This window comes from Hesperophylax consimilis, chromosome 3 (genome assembly GCF_061612785.1).
Source record: "Hesperophylax consimilis isolate HC1 chromosome 3, BYU_Hcon_1.0, whole genome shotgun sequence".
Lineage (NCBI taxonomy): Eukaryota > Metazoa > Arthropoda > Insecta > Trichoptera > Limnephilidae > Hesperophylax > Hesperophylax consimilis.
This window is the reverse complement of record NC_142838.1, coordinates 26,900,659-26,925,248: the sequence shown is the minus strand read 5'-3', so window position 1 is coordinate 26,925,248 and position 24,590 is coordinate 26,900,659. Positions and strand designations below refer to the sequence as shown.

At 36.1% G+C, this 24,590-nt stretch overlaps 1 protein-coding gene and 1 non-coding gene across 2 annotated transcripts; both read right to left on the bottom strand.

Moving 5' to 3' along the window:
- Positions 1–22,653, bottom strand: LOC149425188 (A disintegrin and metalloproteinase with thrombospondin motifs adt-2-like). Its single transcript, XM_089650745.1, has 12 exons — positions 22,567–22,653; positions 13,754–13,938; positions 13,181–13,364; positions 12,621–13,058; positions 12,070–12,281; positions 10,752–10,943; positions 10,426–10,554; positions 9,964–10,222; positions 8,198–8,419; positions 7,359–7,482; positions 6,314–6,489; positions 1–237 (listed from the first exon to the last, which is right to left on the bottom strand). Exons 1-12 carry the CDS (start codon positions 22,651–22,653, stop codon positions 1–3), a joined length of 2,445 nt encoding a protein of 814 aa, XP_089506871.1.
- LOC149425189 (U4 spliceosomal RNA) lies at positions 4,638–4,778 on the bottom strand. Its single transcript, XR_016305721.1, has one exon. It is a non-coding gene; the product is annotated as a U4 spliceosomal RNA (small nuclear RNA).
- Positions 22,654–24,590: the final 1,937 nt, after the last annotated feature.

Genomic DNA, 24,590 nt, shown 5'->3' with positions numbered 1-24,590 from the left:
TTAAACAGATTGGTCGTCTTCAACAGGCAACTCCACATAGTCGTGGTCCGTCCAGTCCTCGTCGAAGGGGTGCGGTGCCTCACCGGGAGTCAGGGAGGTGAGCAGCGGGCGGCCGTCAGCGCCCAGCGAGAGGTACCGCTGCACGGCGGGCGGCAGCGAGGCGGTGTGAGGCCGCGCGTTGTTGGGCAGCGGAACGTCCTCGCCCAGCGTACCCCACAGCTTGGAGAATTTGAAGGACTGGAATGGAAGATTATTTGGAATTAAATGATTGGATACTGCTGGTTTGATAGATTAAACAGGCGTCAGGTGGGAATGCTGTCCTTGTACTACCGGTATTTCAATGGAAGATACTCCGAGGAACTAGCGTCATTGATTTCTTCTGCACCGGTTCACAGTCCGAAAAGACGCCAAACGCGCGCCTAACAGTAGTTGTGTGCAGTAGAAGTGGGTCCTATGAGTACTTTTAGTTACTGGGTACAATGAGTACAGGTACAGGAAAATACCTGGTAAAAATACCGGTGACAAAATACTCAGAAGTATTTAATCCCGACCTGAGGATTGATTCAGAATGAGTAATTCTAATCGCATAAATTCTGCCCACATATTCCCCACAAACATTCTACTTGAGCTTGATTCCCCCTTTCATTATTCGAAATCCGTGGGGAGGGGGGTTGTTAGAGAACTTCTGTAAAACATAATTTCCCACAAAAAAAATTCAAAATGAGTACTCCCCACGAAATACTTGAAAAGTACCGGGTATTTCCATGCGATACTTTGTACTTGTGACAGATCTCTAAAATACCTGGTTCCAAAATACTCATGAGTATTTTATACCGGGACTAAATATTTTTAATAGGTACTTTTACCAGGTATTTTTGATAGGTATTTTTGATGGGTATTTTTGATGCGTATTTTTAGTAGGTATTTATGATGTAGTTATTTGTATGTAGTAGGTATTTTTGATGGGTATATTCGACTTGAGTATTGACTGGTATGTGATCTGATATCTAGCGACGGGAAAAATGTGGGGAATTTTTTCGAAATGGAATTCCGTAGCTACCCCACCCCCCATGGTTTTCGAAAAATTATTGTGGGGAATCACATATTAGATTAGTTTGCTTGTGCGGAATTTTTTTCAGTGAAGTTCCGTAACAACCCCGCCCCCACGGATTTCAAATATTCCGTGGGTAGTACCCATTTAATGGATTTCGAATAATAAAACGGGGAATCAAGCTCCCGTAGAATATTTGTGTGGAATATGTGGGCAGAATTTATGCGAGATCATTAGAATTGTGAGTCAATCCTCAGGTCGGTAGTCAGTATTAAATACTTTTGAGTATTTTGTCACCGGTATTTAAACGTACCCGAACCCAATACCCACTACCCAGTAACGAAGAGTACTCTATAAGACCCAAGACGAACCTCTAAACCAGGGGGGGTCGACTCCGACCTAAATTTTGGTCCTAGAATGGTGGCGGTTTGGTGACGTCATAGCAATATTTAAAATGCCAATATCCAATAGGAACACTTTGAACGCCATAGAAGAACTGAGTTGTATAAAATGGGATATCTGTGGTAACAAAAGTCAAAAGTCAAAACACCACATGTTTATGGTTATATTCATGGTTCTTCGCCGACGTAAATATTTGTGAAAAGTGAAAGTAGATTTGTTAAAATGCCTCGCTAATTTCGCTGTAGTGTCGAAAGCTGTGAGGATGTTGTTTCAGTGCGACACGACAATAACGAGAGTCTGTTTCGGGAATGTGCGTGGAGAATTGGCAGAATAGATTATATTTATTACCCGATTTTGGCAAATTATGCACATGTTTGTAGTTCGCATTTTGCAAAAGAATTAAAAACGACGTGGCTCGTTGAAAAAAGATGCTTTGCCGACCCTTAATCTTCCAGATATCGGAATATATCGGGATTTACCTGGTGCACAAGGGACCCGGGATGTTAACCAAAATGCAGGTGCGAATCTCCCTCTGTTTGTTTAATGTTTCTAATGTAACTTATCATTAACTTTATTTATTATTAGAGACATAGAATGAAAGAATAGACGTTGATTTGAGTCGTTATTATGATAAAGATATTCATTCAATAGAATTATTATTTCTTCAAAGCCAGCAACTGAATTACAGATATAATATTCTATGTTTTGTTTGAGTAATGTGATGTTTATTTATTTCAGATTTCTTCCCTGAACCCAGCAGCGGGCTCATTGCTGCCAAAATGGACGTAGAAGCGTATACCTTCATACGCTTCTATATACAACTGTTTTATTTTTCTCTAAATGAAATAATATTCTAATATTCTGTTTTGGTGTGTTAACATTTTAATCTCATTTAAAATGTGTTTTGTGTTTACACAAGCTTGTATGTCCCTTTTTTGTGTTATCTGTGTTTGAGTAATAAAATAATTCATGCAATTACGAGTTTTTCATTTTTAAATAATATTTTAGGCTAATAAATTGGGACCGTATTTATATTGTCTATGGTAGTACCGTTTTTTTTTTTTTACTTTCCTCTATCTTTGGTCGATGGTTTGTGACGTCGTGACAACTATGTCAACTATTCCCTTCTCATGCCCTTCTCGCCCTTCTCTTTCTTTTTCTCTTAGTTCCAAAAAAATCCGTCGGACGAAATATGTTCAGTACTAAAAGCACGAAGATGACGATCTAGGTGTAGGTTCATTTATGCTCTAAACTAGAGGTGAAGCGTATTTACTAGAACAGATGTTTGGAACAGATATTTCAAAGAGACTTTCGTACTTAGTATTTGTTCTTAAGTATTGCGCGTCTTGCGAGTATTGCGCGTCTTGCGAGTATTGCACGTCTTGCGAGTCTTGCGAGTATTGTACGTCTTGCGAGTATTGCACGTCTTGCGAGTATTGGACGTCTTGCGAGTCTTGCGAGTATTGCACGTCTTGCGAGTATTGGACGTCTTACGCGTCTTGCTAGTCTTGCGCGTCTCGCGTCTCGCGTATTCATACCGAGGGCGGGGCATATGTATAGGCATCTCGTTACTCGCTTGTATAAGAAGAGTGTTTCCCTAATCTTTGAATATTAGGGAAACACTCTTCTTATGTAGGTGAGTAAGCGAGAAAGGATATGATACTGAATTTAGTAGATCGCGATCAGCGCGATCTCGACTGGTATTGTCAATAAATTCCGACAGTATGCGTCCACCAGTTAAAAAAGGTTTTAGCAAGAGTACAAAAGCATCGCCGGAGACGAAGTCCGGCCGGGCGCTTCCTACCTAGTGCACGGCTAATGTATTATTTCTCGCTTTCGAAAATTGGAAGCTATCTTGTGCGAACTGTGAACGAAAATGGCGCCATCTAGAAATAAAATATTAGAGCTTTATAAAAAAATATTTTCACTGTGTTCTTTGTTGGCATTTAAAATCTTTGTTGTTGAGATGCACCACCATAATAAAGCTTGGCTTGTGTATGTGGGGGTGTAATATTATGTTCGTTATTTTTACTATGAGTATTCTGTTTATATTTTCAGTGTATTTTTCAGGTGGTATTTAAAATGTTTATTGTTATTTCTAATACTTTCTGATAATGTATTAAAAAAAATTCACTCCAAGATATTTATAGTTGAATTGCACTGTTTTTTTAATTACTTTTTCGAGTTGTTGATGTTTATCTGGGTTTTCTATTATTTTAAAAGGTGCAGTTTTATTTAGACTATTTTCTTTGTTAATTTGTAAAATTACGTGATATAAAAATAATGCATTTAGTTTTCTGACTTTAAATTCTTTAAACAGAAGTTCTGATGAATATGTACCTATATGATTTAAGTGGAATTATTTTTGAATTATTATTTTTATGAATCTATGATGTATCTTAGTTTCCTCACTCTGTCTTTGAGTACGTTAATGTGTGTTGACGATTTTATCCATTAATTTGTCTACTGTAATGTATAGGTATTTTATTTCTGTTTGGCTTTCTATCACTAAACACAAGATATTGCAGATATGTTGTTGTGTATTTGCTTAGAGTAGATTATAATTTATTTTTCTTTAGTGTTCCTTGTTTTTTATGCAGAATTGTATATAATAATTTTTTTTAAACATAGTGTTAAGTAGTAAATTTATGTCAAACCACTTCTTTTAGTTCATTGATGTATCTGTGTTGGCCATGTTGTTTATTTCCGTCCATGTTTATTAGTAGCACTGAGTCGTCCTTTTGTTTCACCTTAATTACTATAAAAGGCAATCTGCATCTGGGAAATTTAAATTTTAACATTCTAATTTTCATTATAAAATGAAAATTCGCTTTCGTTGTATGGGATGACAGTCATTTAATAATTTAACTTCTTGGGGCCTCTTATTTAGGTAGCAAGTTTTCCGTGCCAAGACTCATTTATCAAATTAATTAGGTTAGGTAAGATGAGAATCTCCGAAACCGGTTCGTTCGGAGAGAAATAAATAAAGTTTTAAAAATTTATTTTATTTTGCTCCATTGAAATTCTCTAGCAACCCCCCCCCCCATGTAATGAGCAAGTGAAATACTAGGGAACAGGTATTTGGACTAGGTATTTATTCATACTTGTACCAATTGTTCCGAGTACCAAGAAGAGCTAGTACGACTCACCTCTACTCTAAACTCAACCATTTACTTAAAAGGAGCCCAGTTACGGGCTATCAAAAATTGCCGTAGCGGACGGTATTTCACGTCCACATGGCGGGGTATTGGTAAAAGTTTTCAACTAGCAATAATCGCACCTCGGATAAACCTCATTGGTTACGATATCGCCACTGCGCAAAGTTAACGTGATAGGCTTATTCCAGAGTATAAACCAACTTGTTGGAAGCTAGCGTACGCGAGCTGCTAGCGAAAGTGACGCCATCTTTTATCAGTTGTTGGTACTGAATAGTTTGGGTCTCGACTAATTTTTAACAAGCAACTTACCTAATACAGATTGAATTATTTTGTGTAAGACAATTTTATTTATAATCGTTTTTTCTTACCGTCGTTGTATTTTTTTCAAACTTTATCTTACAAGTTTTTTTTTAAATAATTAAGTTATAGGTAAGTATGCAAAAATTGACAGTTACCTTTATGAAGACATTTATCGAGAGATTCTTGCTTAATTTTAAAGTTAAAGTCATGCATTATTCTATTTTCGCTTTCATTTATTAATTATAAACGTTATTTTTTATATAAGCGAGATCCCCCTAATATTCGTATCTACACATCTCCCTTTCAAACTATCTTCTTCTTCTTTTTATAAACCTTACTACGGAGCCCTTCAGCTACATTGATCCATTGAAACTGACTGTCATTGTATGGGTATAAGGAGAGGTGATGTCTTATTATTACAGGTGTATTGGTTACTATTCTTTTGTTAGATGTTCGAAGACCCCGTAGTAAGAGTTCAAAGAGGGTTTGAAAGGGAGATGTTTAAATACGAATGTTAGAGTGAGATAACAAAACGTCAATTGACGAAAACGATTCGTTTGAAATAGAGCAAAAATCTCTCAACAAATGCTTTAGTTGCATAAAGATACACTGTGATTTTTTTTAATTCCTATAACATATTTAAATAACAGAATAAAACGTGTTTATAATAATTTTCGTAGCTTACTTTGCGATTTTTTTTTCTATCGAAGGAATTTCATATAATTAACGTTTTTGCAAAACAAATGTATAGAAATTATCTTCAAAAATAACATTTTTTTAACTTAAAAACTTAAAGAGTTAGCGAGAAACTTGTTATAAATCGGTAGAAATTGGTAAATTAATTATTGTTTATATTTTTGTGTTGTGTTAGTATTCTTTTTTATCGTGTTATTATTATAGTTATTGGTTAGTATTCATTTGGTAGATGCTCTAAAAAAGCTTGTTTAGCTTTTTGTGTTGTGTTATTTAATTATCATCGTATTGGTCGAGGTATTTATGGGGTTCCATGATAACTCAACACAGTGACAATTCAACACACTTTTAAAAAGTGATATAAAGTCATTAGAAACGATGAAAAAAAATTAACCTAACCTAACCTACTTAACCCAGATAAAAAAGTTTTTGTTTCATCACTTTCCATGACATTATATAACTTTTTAAAGATGTGATGAATTATCATTGTGATTATTTATCCGGTCACCATTTATGGAGTTGTATATGTAAAAATTGACGGTGAGTTTCTTTGTGTTCTGTAACTGTGGGTAATTTGGTAATATTTAAAAGATTAGGATAGTCCTAATCAGATAGGTTCGTCAAATCTTGATGTGTGTAATTAGTATTGTCTGAAGTTTACAAATTAGTAAGAGTGCTTCAATGCAGTGAGATAGTATAGTTTAATTACCTCTGGCAGACAGTGGTGCTGCAGACAGAAGTAGCTCTCCTTGCCATCGTTGTGGCACCAGGTACCGTCGGGGAAATAGGGGTCCACCCCCAGGTCGTTGAGGTCAATGCGCGGCGTGTAAAAGCTGCCCGTGTCGCTGCGCTTGCAGAAGATGGCGCATCCCATCCAGAGGCGGGCTGAAATATAAATTATTTCTAATATTATGTCTTTTGCTACAAACACAACATCGATGGTCTTCTGCTATAACCCATATTTTTTGGAAATATGGACACTTAAAGCCAGAGGAAGAAAGCGGGTAGACGCCCTCGAAATACGGTGCTGGAAAATGTTCAGGAATCCATGAACAGCAACATGCACAAATGTATCCATTCTAGAAAAGTAAGGCATCCACAAATTGTATAGGTTTTCAACTCTCGCCAAACTGAGGACTCCAACATGGAGAAACTCATAGTCACCGGCAAAGTGGAAAGCAGGAGTGAAGCGGAGGAAGGTCACCAATACGCTGGAGTGACCTAGTATCACTGGCGTGCGGTACGTCGGTGTCCTTGGCTCTACACGCACCGCAGAACCTCAAGGAGTAGATGAGCCTTGACCACCATGGAAATTGGAGCAGGAGTCATGAATGAACCGACTTTAAATTGACGACGTATGACATTGATTTCATTGGAAATCGTTTGTCCAATATTGGTATTTCCTGAATGGTTTGCCGATTTCCATCCAAAACCCGGATTAACTCCTTCTTATCCATGAAACGACCTTCCTCACACCATCTCCAAAGATGACACAACTAGTAGCTGGAAACCTCAGAGCCGTGAGGAGAAAATGTGTATGGTTCATTCCGTCGTTTCGTATCTAGGATGAACAATAAAGGTATAAGGTTATGTATGCAGTATGCTTTTGATGTACGTGAGGAAACCCAATTACATTGTAGGTAGTATTTGCGAGAGGACACGAACGAAACACGATGTAAAATCGTGGTGCACATCGATTCCTTAGATCAAGTGAAACTTATCGGTCATAGGGCTAATTTACTAATATTACTTACATTCTTCGTGAGGAGCTTGCAGACCAGCACCCTTTGGATCAAGGTCCGGCAGACGTTTACTGAATTCCTTGCATTTGGCTGCGGCGTAGTCTCCAACTGAAATCCTTTTCTTTTTCCTACAAAACTGGAAAGAGAAACAATGATACTTTTAAAATACTCATACAGTGTTAGGGCTTCTGTCCCGTTGTCCCGGAGGAAACAGTCGGGACGCGGAAATGTCCCGTTTCAGAAAGTGGTCTATTCACGATATCCTATTTAATTGAAAGCACAAGATTTTCTCATATGTTAGTAAATCTCGTAGAAAAACGAATAGTATTAGAAGTGTAATGTATTATACCGATGTGAAAGAGAATTGATTTTGCCAATTAGATAAGCGATAAAACATTTCGACTCATATATGTACAAGAAGAACTTTCGATATTTGTAAATGTTGACTCAATTTCACTCGGAGTAAGATAAACACAGCACACTTTTATCTTTATCTCACCACCATTTTATCTCTACAGTGGGTATGATGGATCCAATGTCTAGAAATGGTCCCGGTGACTTTGATTGGGGTTCAAAATCAAATGCAAAGTGTTCACCTCCCGCATCGCTGCCAATATCCCATTTAAAAGCCAAAAATATGATAACCGTAAGTACCTATAACCCGAAAGACGTGAACAGTCCTTTTAAGCCCATATGGTGCCCTATAATTGGTGATCAGGAATAATCTCAAGTTTATGCTTTAGGAGCTATTGAATAACTGGACCATGGTCATTGAGGTGTACAAATTAATGAAGTAAAAATGTGTTACTTATAAGAAAAGACTTACAAATTCTGTCAACGTTTTTATTTACCTGCTGGTCCTTGCAGAGGTTGACCTGAAACGATGCTCCGTCGCACCCTTCATCGGTATTGACCGGTGTCGGGTTGTTGCAGGTCCTGGTCCGCGTCTGATAGCCCTGGCTCTTGAGGATACAGCCGGAGCTGCATTTACTCAGATCCCAGTTGCTCCACCCACCCTGAACCATGCTGGGTTTCTTGGTCATCATCGTCACACAGCCTCCCCCCTGACACCACTGCAATAAAAATACCGTTGGTCGTACATTTATAAATATTTATATATATACTCGTATATGTAGTTGGCAAACCCGGAGGCAGGATTATTAGTGATTATATAGAAAATGTGATGGATATGGATTAGAGATAGTAAGGATATGGTAAAGTGAAAAATAGGAGGAAAGTGGTGAATTGTCGATATGGATACACGACAGGCCACAAAACATAACTAAAGCAGATTTGTTGTCGTTAAAATAGTATTTAAATTGACAAAAACACACAACTGATCGCTCCCTTACAACTCCTTTTTCTTATACTATTTCTACTAATTGACTAGGTAAATACGTAATACAGAAAGAGAGGTTACCACGGAGTTCTCAGTGAAGGACCGCATTCTGAAAAGCCCTTGGTATACGAGGCGTATCCAGAAAGTATGTGTACTGAATTTTTGTAGGTTACAAATCTTTTTATTGAAACAAAAAAGTTACATGATTACCGTAGTACATATGTAAGCTATTTTTAGACATAGTCGCCATTCCTCTCAATGCAGGTGGTGAAGCGGGGTATCAATTTTTGATGCCTTCCTCGAAGAAGTTTCCCGCCAACCCCTTCGTCCACTTCTCCACCTCCTCCTTTACCTCCTCGTCGGTTGAAAAACTTTTTCCACCCATGTACAGCTTTAGGGAGGTAAAGAGATAATAATCTGAAGGTGCTAGGTTAAGGGAATGCGCGGGGTGGTTCAGGATATCCCATTTAAACGAAGCAAGCAGTTCCTTCGTGGCGTTGGCCGTGTGTGGTCTGGCATTGTCGTGCAGCAGGCTGACTCCCTTTGTCAGCATGCCTCTCCCCTTGTTATGAATCGCCTTCCGCATTTTTTTAGGGTCTCACAGTATCTTGCAGAGTTGATGGTCTCCACTTGAGGCAGATATTCAATCAAAATTATGCCTTCCCAGTCCCAAAACACGGATGCCACGATTTTCTTGGCTGAAATTGTTGTTTTGAACTTTTTGGTGGAGGGTGAAGAGGTGAGAACCGTTTTAAACTCGCGATACCACTTGTACACACTCGTACAATTCATAGCTTTATCACCATATGCAGTTTTAACCTCATTATAAACCTCAAACGGAGGTTTTTCCTTCCAAACGAGATAACGGATGACGCCGCGTATTTCGCATTTGGCGGGAGATTGGATTGACATTTTTCACGAAACGTGTTGTCGCGTTGACACTTCTCAACGTACTGACCTTGAACAGGTCTCGTTGCGGAGAGGAAGAGTCAGGCTACACGTAAGTGTAGCCAACATATCGAAAGTAAAATTCATTCGGTCGTGAGAGCCTCAGTACACTTACTTTCTGGATATGACATTGTGCCGTGGTCAAAGTTAAACAGCAAAAATGTTGTGAATGCATCTTTCATGATTCGTCTAAGTACCAAGTTGATCTACCTACTTGTACAAATCGGGGGCTTTATTATCTGACTTCTAGCTCATGTAATTATTTTAGAAGCTAATAAATATTTGGGTTAGGCGTCAGGCTACATATAACGTTTTTCATATGGTACCTACCAATCCATTCCCGCAGTCTGTTCCTTCCAGAGCTGGACCTGCGTGATAGTATCCGCTCCTATGAGGAGTTTTGCAGTCCAGCTGCCTGCAGATGTCTGCAAGAGTTCCCCCAGCAGTGCTCACCCTGGCGTCCCTATCTCTCAGCAGAACCTCGCATTGTCTTTTGGCTCCCCACTTTTGGCCTGGAGCATCCAAGAAAATGTTGTGATCTAGGTCTTTTGCATGACTTCCAGGTTTGTCCAGAAGGCATTTGTAAGAACTGAAATAAAAATGTATAATTTATATTATACCTATTATGTTTTCTTGTAGTACGAGTTTTGTGATCCATCTTTGAAACTTTTCAGTATCATCAAAATAGATATTTTAGAAACTATTTATGTGGGTTTTTTATATAATTAGTAAGCCATCAATGAGGTTCTCATTTCTTAATAATAAGCATAAAATTATAATATTCCAATTTACCCCAGTTTATCCATGACATCAGCACTGCACCTGGACCAAATCGTCTCTCCGTTTGTGCCTCTCGACGGAGACATGATGAAGCCATCTTTCGGGCAAGAATTGCCACTGCTATCGTGATGCATACCAAGGCTACAAAAATATATATATACCAGTATTAGTTTCAGAACACCAATCAAATAAGAGAAAAATGCCCGATCTTTGAAGAGCTACCAGCTGCGGAAGGATGAGAGTCGCCATGAATTAGTAAATGGAGAATTATGAAGAAAACTGTCCAAAGCTGGATGCCAGAAAGCTCACGAAGATGAATAAGAAAACTGGTGTCTTACTTGTGTCCAATTTCATGCGCCAGTATGTAAACTGAAGTGAACCCAGCGGAAGGATATGGTTTTCCGAAGGTATTGGTAGTGCCTAGTTCAGCTATGACGCAGGCATACTCATCGATGCACACCCCTCCAACAGTAGCCAGGCCCATAGTCACCCCGCTTTTCCTCCCATTTTCTATAGCGTAGAAATCCAACCTGGAACAATCGAAAAAATCGTACATTCTGTACAACTGCTTCCAACCGTCTGAAGCCAATGGGACTATGGCGATGGCATTTATAATTCTGTGATGGTAAGGCTGAGTAGTGGGGGGAGAAAATGGGGAAGAGGAAGATGAGGAAGTACCTGGCTATTCAAATGTGATCTTTTACCTGGACTATACTGAGATTAAAAAATCACTAATTACTAATAAAGTAAAAAAGTAAGTCATAAATTTCATCAGTAGAAACAAAACGATAATTCATATGAAAATATGTACAAGCAATATCACACTATCACTATCACAATATCACCATAAGATCACACTCCTATGCGACGGATTCAACAGCTAGGAAACAAATACTACGATGTTGTTGATATATTTTGTACATCAATTTCAATATATAAGCATACCCTATTGAAGTTTTTTTCATCAAGTGGTGGAATAATTTAATAAAGGTATTTAATTTGATTTGACTAACACATAATAATTTTGTCAACTGAAACAGAAAAAAATATTTTGGATTTTTTTATGTTTTGTGCCTGCATGCTGTGTAGATCAAGTTCAGTGATATTTTGACTTTATAGTTATTTTTCTGCAATTGTTTTAAATAGTCGCCTGCACTATTTTCATGTATAATTTCGTAAATATTTTTTATATATATATATGTATGTAAAAGCCTTAATAGGCGTGAAATAAATAAATAAATAAATAAGCACACACACAAAACGCGTTGGTTAAGTTAATTCTTTCTTCCATCACCATTGATGTAGATTTGCTGTTTTGGGATATATCTTTCTACGAAGATATAAATATGCAAATAAATTATATGTATGTGTATTACGCATTCAAATTTTTGTACTGACATGATTCTTCAGACAGTGGATGTGTGCTTCATACATTCAAAAGAAAATGCCTTTCAATTTCAAGAATGCATCATTTCATTGTACCATCCTTTGGAAGGAAACAAGGTCCAGTTGTGCCCACATTGTCAAGAATAATATAAAATCTGTTTCATTTTTAAAACCCTTTCTTTGTTTAGCCTAACAGCAGTACACGCAGTTGAAGGTGCTGTTTTCTACAACGCAATCCTAATTCATGATTATAAAATATGAATTACTCACCCTGAAACATACAAAGACATGTCCCAATGATCAGGGTTAGAGTCGCCAGGTGGGTTGATTTTCTTCTGATAGGCGCAAAATGAATCCAGGAGTGAACCCCTTTCTCCATCGTAATGGGGAAGATCTATTGGCTGCTTCTTGAGGAGATCCAGTCTCACCAACGTCAGCTCAATGGAGATTCCCAGGCTTGGATGGTGGTAAAGCGCTTGAACCTTTGAACATAAAAATTCATATACATTTTTTGACCTATCCTACAAAATGGATCACAGATGGAACCACGGTAAGAAGCTGAAGATGCCAAATAATAGGATAGGCTGTCCAAGTGGCTAGATGATAGGACACAGTAAATTTAGAACAGCTGAATGAGCGCGTGAAGAATATTGGAATTCAATGGAAGAACATTATTGTAAAAGATGTGTAGGAATCCAAAAACACTGATATTGGAATGTAGCACCTCGACGATAATTCAAGAATGTATCAAACTGTGCAGTTTTAAGTAACGTTTTAGTTAAATCTTTGTAATATAATAGTATATTTTTTGTTAAACTTACGCCATTCATATAAGCCAGTAACATGTCTCGCATTTCTTGATCATTGTTGTTCAAATACGGTGCGAAAATATTATATCCAGCCTCATCGAAAAACATGGATAACTCCACAGTGAACTTAGAATTCTTCGCTCTTTTCTGGCGTCTAAATGAAACATTTTCCGATTCTTCTTCATCGTTTTCATCGTCACTATCCCTTTTCCTCAATCTCTCTAAATTGATCATTGAAGTCAGTTCTTTTGGAAACGGAAGGAAATCATCGGCAAATACGTCAGGGTTTAGTGCTGCTCTTCGGATGATGTGAGGAATTCCTTCGTTTACTCTCTCAAGACCTTCCGGTGTGTCTTCTTGAAGAGCTTCCTGCATTTTTACAAATGACTTTAGTCGTGGACTAAGAGGTCTGATTTCTAACGTAGAGTTGTCCAAAAATATCAATCCATGCTAGAACAAACAATATTTTTTTCAACATAATGAACGAATTATCAATAGAAATAAGAAACAGACATTAATGGAATTATCGAACGATATTATCATGGTAATGATTAGTGTAATCAAAGTCTTACAATAATTTGATCCTGACATAAAGAAATGGCAGCAACGGAATCTTCCCCCCTGTGAAGGTAGTGACAGTCAAGTCCTCCCTCAAATCTCAGTTCCTCTGGTTCCCCACTCTCCACCACTCGACGATGGAGCTTAAAGTTGGGAGCCAAGAGGTTCGTATTTGGTAATAGCTTCAGATCTACTTGTCTAGAACAAAACATTTGCAAATGATTGTACTAGCACAATAAGAATCACTGGAAGGTTACATATAAATCGGTCAATATCACTAGCGTTATTGCATTGGTAAAATCTAATGCAGATTTTACTAGTACGTACAAATTGTATCCACGTATTGAAACATATTTTCAACAAAGGTTGTGGATTTAAATTGGACAGAACAAATGTTCTTGATTTATAATTTGTGGTATTTTTTTATGAACGTAATAAATAAACACATTAAAAATTTATCTCCTCCTTAAAAGAGTAAACACCAAAACGCTTTCCCATACAACAAAGTTAAATTCTTTTCGACTATAGCGAATGTAACAGAAAGCTAGATTGAAATAAAGCTCTGTTTAGTGGCGGAGATTGATTACCTCCCGAAGGCGTTAAAGCCATAGGAGACAGGCTCCGGCACTCCTGGGTTCCCATCTTCATCAGTCTGCGTCGCCCTCTGCAGCAGCGCGGGCAGGTACACCACCTGGTACTCGGACACATCAGCCCGGTGCGAGGTGCCGAAATAAAAACCCAACTCCGGCACTGTCATGAACTCGTGGATATTCTAAAAACAAACAAAAAACTTATTTTTAACCTTATTTGTTTTGCATAAAATGATGTTTTTGATTCAAAATTAAATTGCATATCGTTGTTAAAATCTCCCCAGAAAAAAATATAATAAAGCACCTTACGAATCTGGAAAATACCGCCTGTAAAGTCTGTAAAATAGTTTTATTACATTTAAAATACGACGTTCGTCTTGAATAACTTGATTGATATTTTCACTTAAAATTAGAAGGCTTAAAATTAAGGATAAAATTAGACGACTGATCTACATAAAACAATTAGTATCTTATATAAACTATATAATCTTACATAAAATAATTCACTGAATTCATTTCATATTCCAATTTCCTATTGTTTAACTCTTGATGTGCCCGTTTTCGCCATTCGCTAGCCGATTCTATTTTCAGAATAACTTTTTCTTTTGTTTTTCAAATTGATATATTTATAAATGTACCACCCTACAATGCATTGTGTTTAAATATTTATCAAAACGGTATTTAATCTATCGCAAGTAGTTTCCCCAGAATAGCTAGTCATATTCAGGGAAATGATTTTTGTAATAACGTGAAGTTAAGACACCATAGCATGAACACCTGAAGACATTTAAAAATAATATCACCTGCTTTAGCCCTGTGACCTAAATATGTCCACTATATATGATAAGATTAAGTGTGCTGAATTAGACATTATCGTCGGTAATATATACTGGTTTATAAATAATGTTCTACTATTGAGCTAAAAAATATGTTGAGTTAATCATCTTATGTATCACTTGTGTCCCCCTTTGTGTCTAGTGTGTCTCTTGCCTCTCTTCGTATGATTTGACATTTGAATGATTTTTTATATAATTTTATACATTTATGCAGATAGTATTAAATTTTATGTACCTATTTGAATATTAACTGATTTTTTATAACTGGATCGTTCTCACGTAGGTCAGATCATACGTAAGAACCCTATAAAAAGTTTAATAAAATGTTTAGAAATGGTGTTTTTTCATTAATATCATGTAATAGAACCGAAGTCATATTTACATCATACTAATAATGGTACGCCATTTCTTTGCGGAGTTTTGGTATGTCCAGCTTCAAGCAATTGTTAGATTTGAATGATTAGATCATTGAACGTCCCCGATCCTTCTTACAACACGTTTGTAAGAGGAAGCTACAAGCCAAAAATGTGTATATATCGTAGGTAATAGGCATTACAATCGCTTGATAAAAGGAGTCTAGAAACGTTCGGTTTTAAGCACAAAACTGGTTTTTATTTATTTTGTAAATAATTTTATAAGAAAGCAAATAATGAAATGAAAGTTAATCAAGTGAAACTGTCACAGATAATCTTAGCTATAATAATGTTTTTTTTTAAGTTGTTTCCTTTATGCGTTCATACATTTCTATTGAAAAAAAAATATTTTAGTTGCTTAGATTTATATTTTTATTGAGTAATTTATTTTTTTATTTGTATTCTACTCAAGCGAAACGATAGGAAAACCCTCAATTTATCTAAAGCATAGTTTTTGGTATTCATAATGTACACCAATTCGTTATAAAGATTAATCAAAATAGTGATTTGGTATTAAGCTTCGCCTTAACGGCCCTTTCACACCTTTCTTTTCAATTTTTAAGTATTCGTCGTGTATGCTCCAGCTCGACTTCTTTATTATTAAATACAACATCGTCAGTTTTCAATTTGCGTCATTTAGCCGTAGCAAATCATTAATATGTTAACAATGTTAGAGGAAAATGTTGCTTATCTAAAAATGGAGGACTTGGCTAGCGCAGAACCCGACGCTTTGGATAAAACAGCTACTAACCCGTCTGTTGTGTTAGTCTACTCTACTTCGATACTACTTTTCTTAAATAAATGCAAGAAGCAACGAATTGATTAACTTATTCTTAAAGTGAAAACATAAATGCTTTACCTGCGATCTTGGATAAAATCCTTCAACGCAACTTAAATTCCACATCACCAAAACACTTGTAATCGTAAAAACAAACATCTTAACCATATATAAATAATTAAGACGACGAGAGTGCCACCAAAATCCGGATGTAGGAAGTACGAGTATTGCCTCCACCGGATGTCCGGACAACTCTTTTAGGTTGATGGAACTGAGCCTAAAAGCCCACCGCGGTAATATTTATACACACGTGAACTTCAGTGCGTTGTTGTCATGCTAATATGATAATTTTTATGCAGGTTATTACAATAATGTACAGTTTCGTCCGAACAGTCAACTAAACTGTACACCAGGGAAGAGGATTTTATTCAATTTAAATAACTAAGCTATTAACCCTAAAGCCTTTGTATTGCACCTGGTGTATTTTTCTTTCATATGGCAACTGGTAACAACGGAAACCTTTCAGAGACCTTTCATAAATGTATCGGCTAGAAAATATCTCTGGGTCTTTTCAACTAATTGATATAAATTTGCAAAAGAGGAACGAACGAACGATTTTATGTACTTTAATTAAAAGTACCTATTTAATGTAACGACTCCCCGAGCCAGGGCCGGCCCGATGCGGGCGCAATAAGGAATTTGAGTCCATTTGTTTATATTATCAATGTTCAAATTCAAACTATCAGTAAGTTCGTTTTCATAGATAAATTAATTCTCCAAGTTTGAATTTTTTTAAGCCCGCCAAAACGACCAAATCCGAGCAGGGAGAGCTAGATGGATGCGTGACGTCATCTGTGCTCTGCACGTCTACCGTGAGTAGTAGGTACTGGGAAAGCATTTTGTAAGGAGATTTTCTTTATTCTTCATTATGAAAATCCATTAAAAAACCTCAATGTTAACCGTCTAAATAAATTAATTACCAATTACTAATCAATTTTTTTATTTTTATTCGCGCCCAAACATCGCAGGTCATTGGGGTTAACCATATAATATCACAGCTCACAGGATATCTGTTCAAGGTGACTCGCCAGCGGGGTTAAACCATCGTGCTTACTTAAGGTTAAACGCAACGCTCGTTGTATTCTACGTGTTCACAGATGGCGTTAATTAATTAATTTTGTTTAAATACGCTTTTGCAAGGTATTGATTTACAATATTAAGACAAATCATTTGTTTGCGCCCGTATATACGCAATATGAATATGAATCAATAGTTTTGTTCGTTTAAAGACTTAATTATTTCGAGAAAGGCACACAAATACAATATTTTACCGATGATTCAATCCAATATTGTATTTGTATGCCTTTCTCGATAGAATTGAGTTTTTATATGGACAAAACTATTTATTCATATTCATATTGCGTATATGAGGGCGCAAACAAATAATTTGTTTTAATATTGTAAAGCAATACCTTGCAAAAGCGTATTTAAACAAAATTAAGTAGTTAACGCCATCTGTGAACACGTAGAATACAACGAGCGTTGCGTTTAACCTTAAATTTGAAATGAGTTTCTACTTATTCATTTTTACAAAAACGTTCATTTTGGCAGTATGTGATTTTAGTCACGTCGAATGTGAGCGAATAGCTTCAATATTACAGCTTTAAATTTAACAAAACCGATGTCTAAAAAATACACAAGCATTACGATGCAATTTATCGATGTTCCAGGAAGTTTTCACGCAAAAAATGGTAGATGCGATCTGTTCTCTAGCATATTATTATATAAAAAGACATTTTATTAACATGTTTTACAATAACTTATGAAGATCACAGTAATAACCATCGATAAAACTAAAAACACAACCACAATAAATCATCTTAGATCCTCATATCATACAAATACAAAACAACACAACACAAATTGTATGGCCACCATTCCCGTTTATTTGCAAAGTACGCCGTGTAACAGAAAGAGATGCACAGAGATGTTTAGTTATTACTATTACTCTAAGGTTATTACCTACATTGTTCAAACTTAAGGCGAAATAGGTAGACTTGACCTGAAATTTGGCATTTTTGAGGTCACTTTTAGACGTATGGACACTTTTCTAGAAAAAAACACAAATTGATTTCAAAAGATCGTTATTTTATCTTGTAAAGTAAGTTGTAAAATTTTGGAAAATGATATTATTTTCATACCATAATAAAGTGTTACCGTTGGACGATATGCAGATTTGTTGCATTTTCAAAGGCGAAGTTGTATCATACAACAAATATTTCAAATCATATAATAATACAGTATAAACAATCAATAAATTATCTATCATATATATGTATAAGAATTTTGTTTTTATTTCAAATAAAATTACTAATAAATAAATCCGAGGACGCGTTTTGTGACGAAAATCCCTCAATTTGACTATTTATTTATGACCTTACAAATTGGTATAGTTGAGATCTTTTTACAAAAATAATTTACTATGATATTATTGAAACATTAAAAATAATTTATGACCAAGAAATATATTCTTAAAGTATATAATAGTAATTAATTTCGATTCGCGTTTATTGTTTGTTCGTTGTTTCTGATTACCTCGGCGCAAGCCGAAATTTTATCATTCCCCGCTGCGACAGCGCGGCGAGCAGACGTCTATTCCACGCCAGTCTACTTGATAACATTTTAACGAAATTCCTCGTTTAAAAATGAGGAGAAAAATACTATCGGACAAAATTTTTATAAGAAAACAAAAATTTCGTCATCAAAAACGTACATGGGAGAAATATTTGCAGAAAAAAAAGGGTTAGTCATATTTAATTATCCTTGTACATTGTACGTACTCTATATGCTACAGGGTCGTTCAAACGAATCAGTCAGAATACGCATATATTTTTTATAACATTTAGCGATAATTTTGTGTTGTTTAATTTTCAGGGAAAATAATCACCTACCGACGAATGGTTGTGATTCTGAAGCAAATATTGTCTCTAAAATTCCGTCGGTATGTGTAATTTACATTAATATTATTATTATTTTATTATGTAAATAGGTAATACCTACAATATATTGTGAATCATGGATATTATGGTGACCGAAACCGTCAATATCGGGGTATTTATAAACTAGCAATTATTCCCGGCGTTACGCGAGTTACACGCACAAAACCATACCCTTGTGTACATGGTGTCGGGAAACGCGTAGTATATTACTGTGACCGATTCAACTCTAATTACCGCGGTAATTATAAACAAGCATTTATTACCCGGTGTTGCGCGATTTACGCGCATGCAACATTACCACGTGTACACGGTGTCGGGAAACTCGTGGTGAAATTACGGTGACTGAAACCGTGAATATCGCGGTAATTATAAAATATCAATAATTCCCGGCAATACGCGAGTTACACGCACAAAACCATACCCTTGTATACCAGCGCCCTTGAGGTGATTTCAGCGCCCTTGAGGTGATTTTGCACAAAAACGGTGCTATACAAGTCATCCAATTATTATTATTATTATTATTATGGTGTCGGGAAATGCATGGTATATTACGGTGACCGATTCAACTGTAATTACCGCGATAATCATAAACCATAATTTACTACCCGACGTTGCGCGAGCAACACGTATGCAACAGTACCTTGTACACACGGTGTCGGGTAACTCGTGGTAAAATGTTTCCAGTCATGGATTCAACGTTGGGATAAGTATATCTCTAGTCAAGCACAGTACTTCGAAGGAGATTAATTCCATTTCCATGTAAACTTATTTGTAATAAAATTTTCTTAGTTACACATTAAACTGTACAATTTCTGTTTCGAAATCTTCCTCATATAAATATATTTAACTGGCTACAAAAGAGCAGGCAATGCCGCATTCTAGTCTATGCGTATATGATTCCCGTCAAAATAACGGTTTTGAATCGTGATGTGCGATTCAAATCATGTTTTTGTTAATAATTTCTATTCTATTGTCCAATTCCCTATTACATTGGTATAATTCAACATATTTAGTATTTTTAGTGTTACTTTTTGTCAGTTTAATAATGTCATATTGTGAATTGAGCTTCTTGTTTTAGAAGAAAAAAAACAAGGTTATTTTGATATAATTACTTTAAGTATTAGAAATAAAACTTACTGGTAATACCTATCTTACAAACGGATAAATATGTAAGACGAGAGATTTTTTACAATCAAACTTAATGTTAATCACTTTTGTAAAACCTATGTAAAATAAAATTTAAAAAAAAACAAGTGAATAAAAATATTTGAAAAATTAAAAAAAAAAGTTTATTCAAATACCTACCTATTTTGTACCTGCTATGTCAACGCACTACATTTGTATTTATTTATGTTTACGCACTCCGACGTATAATTTACAAATATGTATGTAACTACTTATTAGGAAGAAAGCTACAACCGAAAATTCAAACACAATAATTGTTATTTCATCGGAACCATGCTGTAGGTTTCGACCGCCGCGCGGAGTATACGGCTGGCAGTGGAATGAATATGGTATTTCTGTCTCGTTCTAAAAAACTTCCGATCGTGAGACTGTCTTTTGACGAAATTCGAATTCTCGGTCGCTGGTTAATACGCCTTAACACGGAGCGTCACGTAGTACATTGGACATCAGATTTCGTTCGACCAATCATGGGAGCGTTATTGCTTATAAACCACTTTTCAATACGATTTATTAATTCTGAGAGTAAAAATATATTATGTATGTATATTCAGAATCGGTGTTTTTTGGTCTACATGAACTTATTTTTCAAAAGTCCAAATATTTTTTACTGAACTTTCTTATTGGAGCAGTCTGCTCTGGGCGCCGAATTTCCAAGGCAACAATTATAATATTGTCTTTATTGGCCAGTCCAAACACATCTCCCTTGACATTATTACTTATCAAAACGGCACTACCCAAAAATACAAATCATCTGAATATTATTGATTACAGTGATCGTCTACTGGTTTTGCCAAAAGGCTCCAAAATTTTACTCGCGCCAGGCATTGTTTGGCTCAGAGCCGGCCCTGCCCCGAGCAGATCGCTAAGTCTTCACCTGTCTATATATTATTTATACTAGATATTTTGTGCTAAAACTGGAACGTCTCCACCGGCAGCAAATAAAGCCGGCCTTCAAATAGGAGGCAGTCTTATAAATAAAGAACAGGAGGAAAACAGCAGAATACCAGTAAAAGTGCAGGCGTTTTAATGGTGATCAAGACTTATTCACGAGTTGGAACGGGGATGATGGATCGATAAATATAAAATTATGTCCCTTATTTCTAAATACAAATACTACACCAGCACCTATAAAAACAGTTAATAACTGATCATTTTTACAAAATCAAATTCATTGCTTCACTCGTATATCTTAATATTCCTTATGTTTTATTCATTGTTATTTTTGTACGTAGGTATGTAGCTACCGATGGGCAATAAAATGATAATTTATTTGGCCCTCATATTTGGCAAGTTACGAGTAAATGAAGATTACACTTGCCTGGTGATATTGCCGTTCACATGGTGGCAGATTATACCTGCACCCAAATAGTCAACATATTCCTTTGTTCTCCAACATATTTCAGGTTAATAACCCGAGTTAAATTGGGATAACATTCTGGGAGTTCACTTACACGATCGATATTTCATTTTCCTCACCTTTTAAACCGTACTGACGTTTCGCTAACAACTAATAATTCTCAGTTCTCGCCTTGTTTACTCGAGAAAAGAATTCGCATTCCATTTAATGGTAATATTTTGATGAATTGTATAGCGCCGTTATTGTGCAAAATCACCTTTAAAGTGTTGTAAAAATATATAATACATTTCCACAAACGTACATATGTTATTATTCTTATTCATTTTATATATTGTGTACAGGCAGATAATATACAGTACCATACTTACCAGGTAGGTCACTTGAGATTAACACTGTTTATTAAAAAAGGTAATTAACAGAAAGCCAAGTATATTCCTTCTAAAATTTTGCTCGTGGTTCGCTAAAGGTTATCGTAAGCATTTAGAAATACACGAACTGCCGAGTTATTTTTTTATTGTGTTTTTTCTATACCGTTTATGCCGTTGCCGCTTGAAGCTGTCGATATCGACTGCTTGTAGCAGTTCGTGCATGTCTTTCCTAATAGAGATCTAACCAAGTTATTGCGAACAAATAGAATACATTTTTATTATTTGTACAGTGACTATAATGTCAGCTACCCTTAGCCACTTGTCATATTTTCTGACTCTCCTTGCAGGCACCTAAATGTTATGTGTGCTCTAAGAGAACATAAATAATATATATGAAATTATCACCAGAACAGGAAATAAATAAAAATAAACAATGTGAAATTTTATTCTATTACAGTATTATGAAGTTACCTACTTACTTGTAATGATGGTAATGAATATTTTGCTCACGTTTCTAAACAATAGTTGACACTAAATCAAAAGCATGGGTTTTATGTCGCCAGATAAAAAATATAGAAACGTGGTAGTCAAAATCTGATATTCGGTATTCACGTCAGAAACAGGTGATGATGTGATGAGTTGTGAACATCGTCGTAAAAATAGTACAAGACATTACATTTTATCCCACCCATCGATCAAAAATGTTACATACACTACTATACAGCACTTAAAAACTTAGATAGTTCCTAAGTACTATTATGTACAGGGTACGGCAAAACAGACAGTGCAGTTTTGAAGGGCTATTAAAAAAACGGCGCAACTTACAGAAATTGGGTTTGTTTAATTTTATTCGGTACATCGTGCCGTTTTATACATCAAGTCCTGGAGATGACATCAGAAAGATGATGGCCCCCTGCAGCAATACATTGATGAAGGCGATTTCTGAAGTTTTTGGTCGCATTTTGGCACATCTCGATGGGTATAGGGGCGATTTTCTCCCGAATCCAATCATTGAGTTCTTCAAAAGACCGACGTTTAAAAACATTTTCATTCAGGAAGAAGTCGCAAATTGTTGCCGGAAGGCCTGCTGGGTAGCGACGAAAGAACTGCCATTGTTAAGAAACGTGTGGACGGCGAAGCCCGGCGATGTACGCTCCAAACCACGTTAACGACTGAAAACGGCACGACCCTCCCGACACAATGAGACGCTTCCCAGGATCCATCCCGACCATACGGGTCGTATCGGCCCTTTAATACTGCACTGTATGTTTTTCTGGACCCTGTTTACAAAATCGCAGCAAACACTTTTGGTAAAACTTTTTAGTGGGATTATTCGATGCCAAAAAACATTATTTAGTTAAATAGATAAGCGAGGATACACCGAATTCGAACTAATCGAACTAACACCGGTGTTTGTTTAAGAAAAAATAACCTACTTTTCTTTAACATTTCGATTCACAATTTGTGGTGGTTTTGGACAAAAACGGCGCTATACAAATCAACCAAATAATATTATTTACTGATAGTAAAAATGGTAATTTCAGTTTCTCTGTCTCTCCAGTCACTCCAGTTCAATAAACTCTAGAACTATTGCTTTTAATTTAAGCTTCATTTTCAATATTTTGGATAATTTATACAAGTGATAAAGTACCTGCCTATATTTATACTTTTTAAATTTATTTTTAAAAGAAAGACAAAAATTCCCGGGTTACGAATAACTTGACAATATTTGAAAATCTCCTACTACCACCACAGTAAGGCTAGCTTTAGACTTGTAAATTTTTTCGTAAATTTACGACTTCTAGCCAATGGGCATCCTATTGCATTTTGAAAATCCAATACGCCCATTGGCTAGAAGTCGTAAATTTACGAAAAAACTTACAAGTCTAAAGCTAGCCTAAGCGGAAAAAGTTGCAAACATTCCCAGGTTACGAATAACCCAACAATGTTTGAAAACGAATAACCCAACATTGTTTTCCTACTACCACCACAGAAAGCCGAAAATGTTGCTTGTGTTGTAATGGAGGACTTAGCCAGCCGAGGAATCGAACACGCGACGCTCGGGTGAGACCCACGCGCTATGCCCACTCAACCACTAACCGGTCATATACCGACCTATAATATTATATTTAACAGAAATTTAATTTAATTGTCTTTTAAAAAACTGATTATCAATGGGAATTCAAACTATTCACATTCATTAATTATTTTTAGATTATATACGAATTGATAAAAATGGTTCCACTTTTTTTACCAATTCGTCTCATCATCTGTGTAAAACAAATTATTTGGTCTTTTTGTTGGTTCTTCTTTTGGAAATATATATTTTTTTTATTTCTATTCCTATCATGATAAATTGTTTCCAAATGGATACAAGTACCTATCACAATTGTGTCCATCGCTATTATGTACTCTAGGTACCTACTATGCAGACTGCACTCATGAGATCTTGTATGCTTAAATGTCTATTGGCTATCTAATAAGTTCAATAAAAGATCAATTATTCGCAACATTTACGAGTCTCGCTCCCAATGTTGCAATGCGTCACAGAGATACTTAATTCCATTCACCAAGGGGCAATAACACCGACGCATTTGTATAGCGACGCGTGTTACTAAAGCAGTTAAAAATCAACTGAACAAACAATAAACACCCTTCATTCCAGATAATATAAAGTGCATCCGGATCGAGCGCATCTTCAGTCCGCCACAGCTGTGAAAGCGTCGGATAAACAAGAAAAGAATAAAAATTAAAAAGGAACAAATGATTACATTAGCATACCATACCATGTGCTGAGTTTGACTAAATACAGACACAGAGGAGAGGGAAGAGGAAGTCTGACAGACAGTCAAAGTCCCCCTAAAGGACTACATGTGTCATCCGTCTCTTACTAAATTC

Bases quoted from the DNA above. Each gene is read 5' to 3' on its own strand.
- LOC149425188 (XM_089650745.1), bottom strand. From the start codon at position 22,653: ATGCGACCAAAAACTTCAGAAATCGCCTTCATCAATGTATTGCTGCAG. The intron at 13,365-13,753 runs GTAATCAATCTC...GTTTTGTTCTAG, and splicing joins GGCTTTAACGCCTTCGGGAG to ACAAGTAGATCTGAAGCTAT. The intron at 6,490-7,358 runs GTAAGTAATATT...TTTATATTTCAG, and splicing joins GCAAGCTCCTCACGAAGAAT to CCCGCCTCTGGATGGGATGC.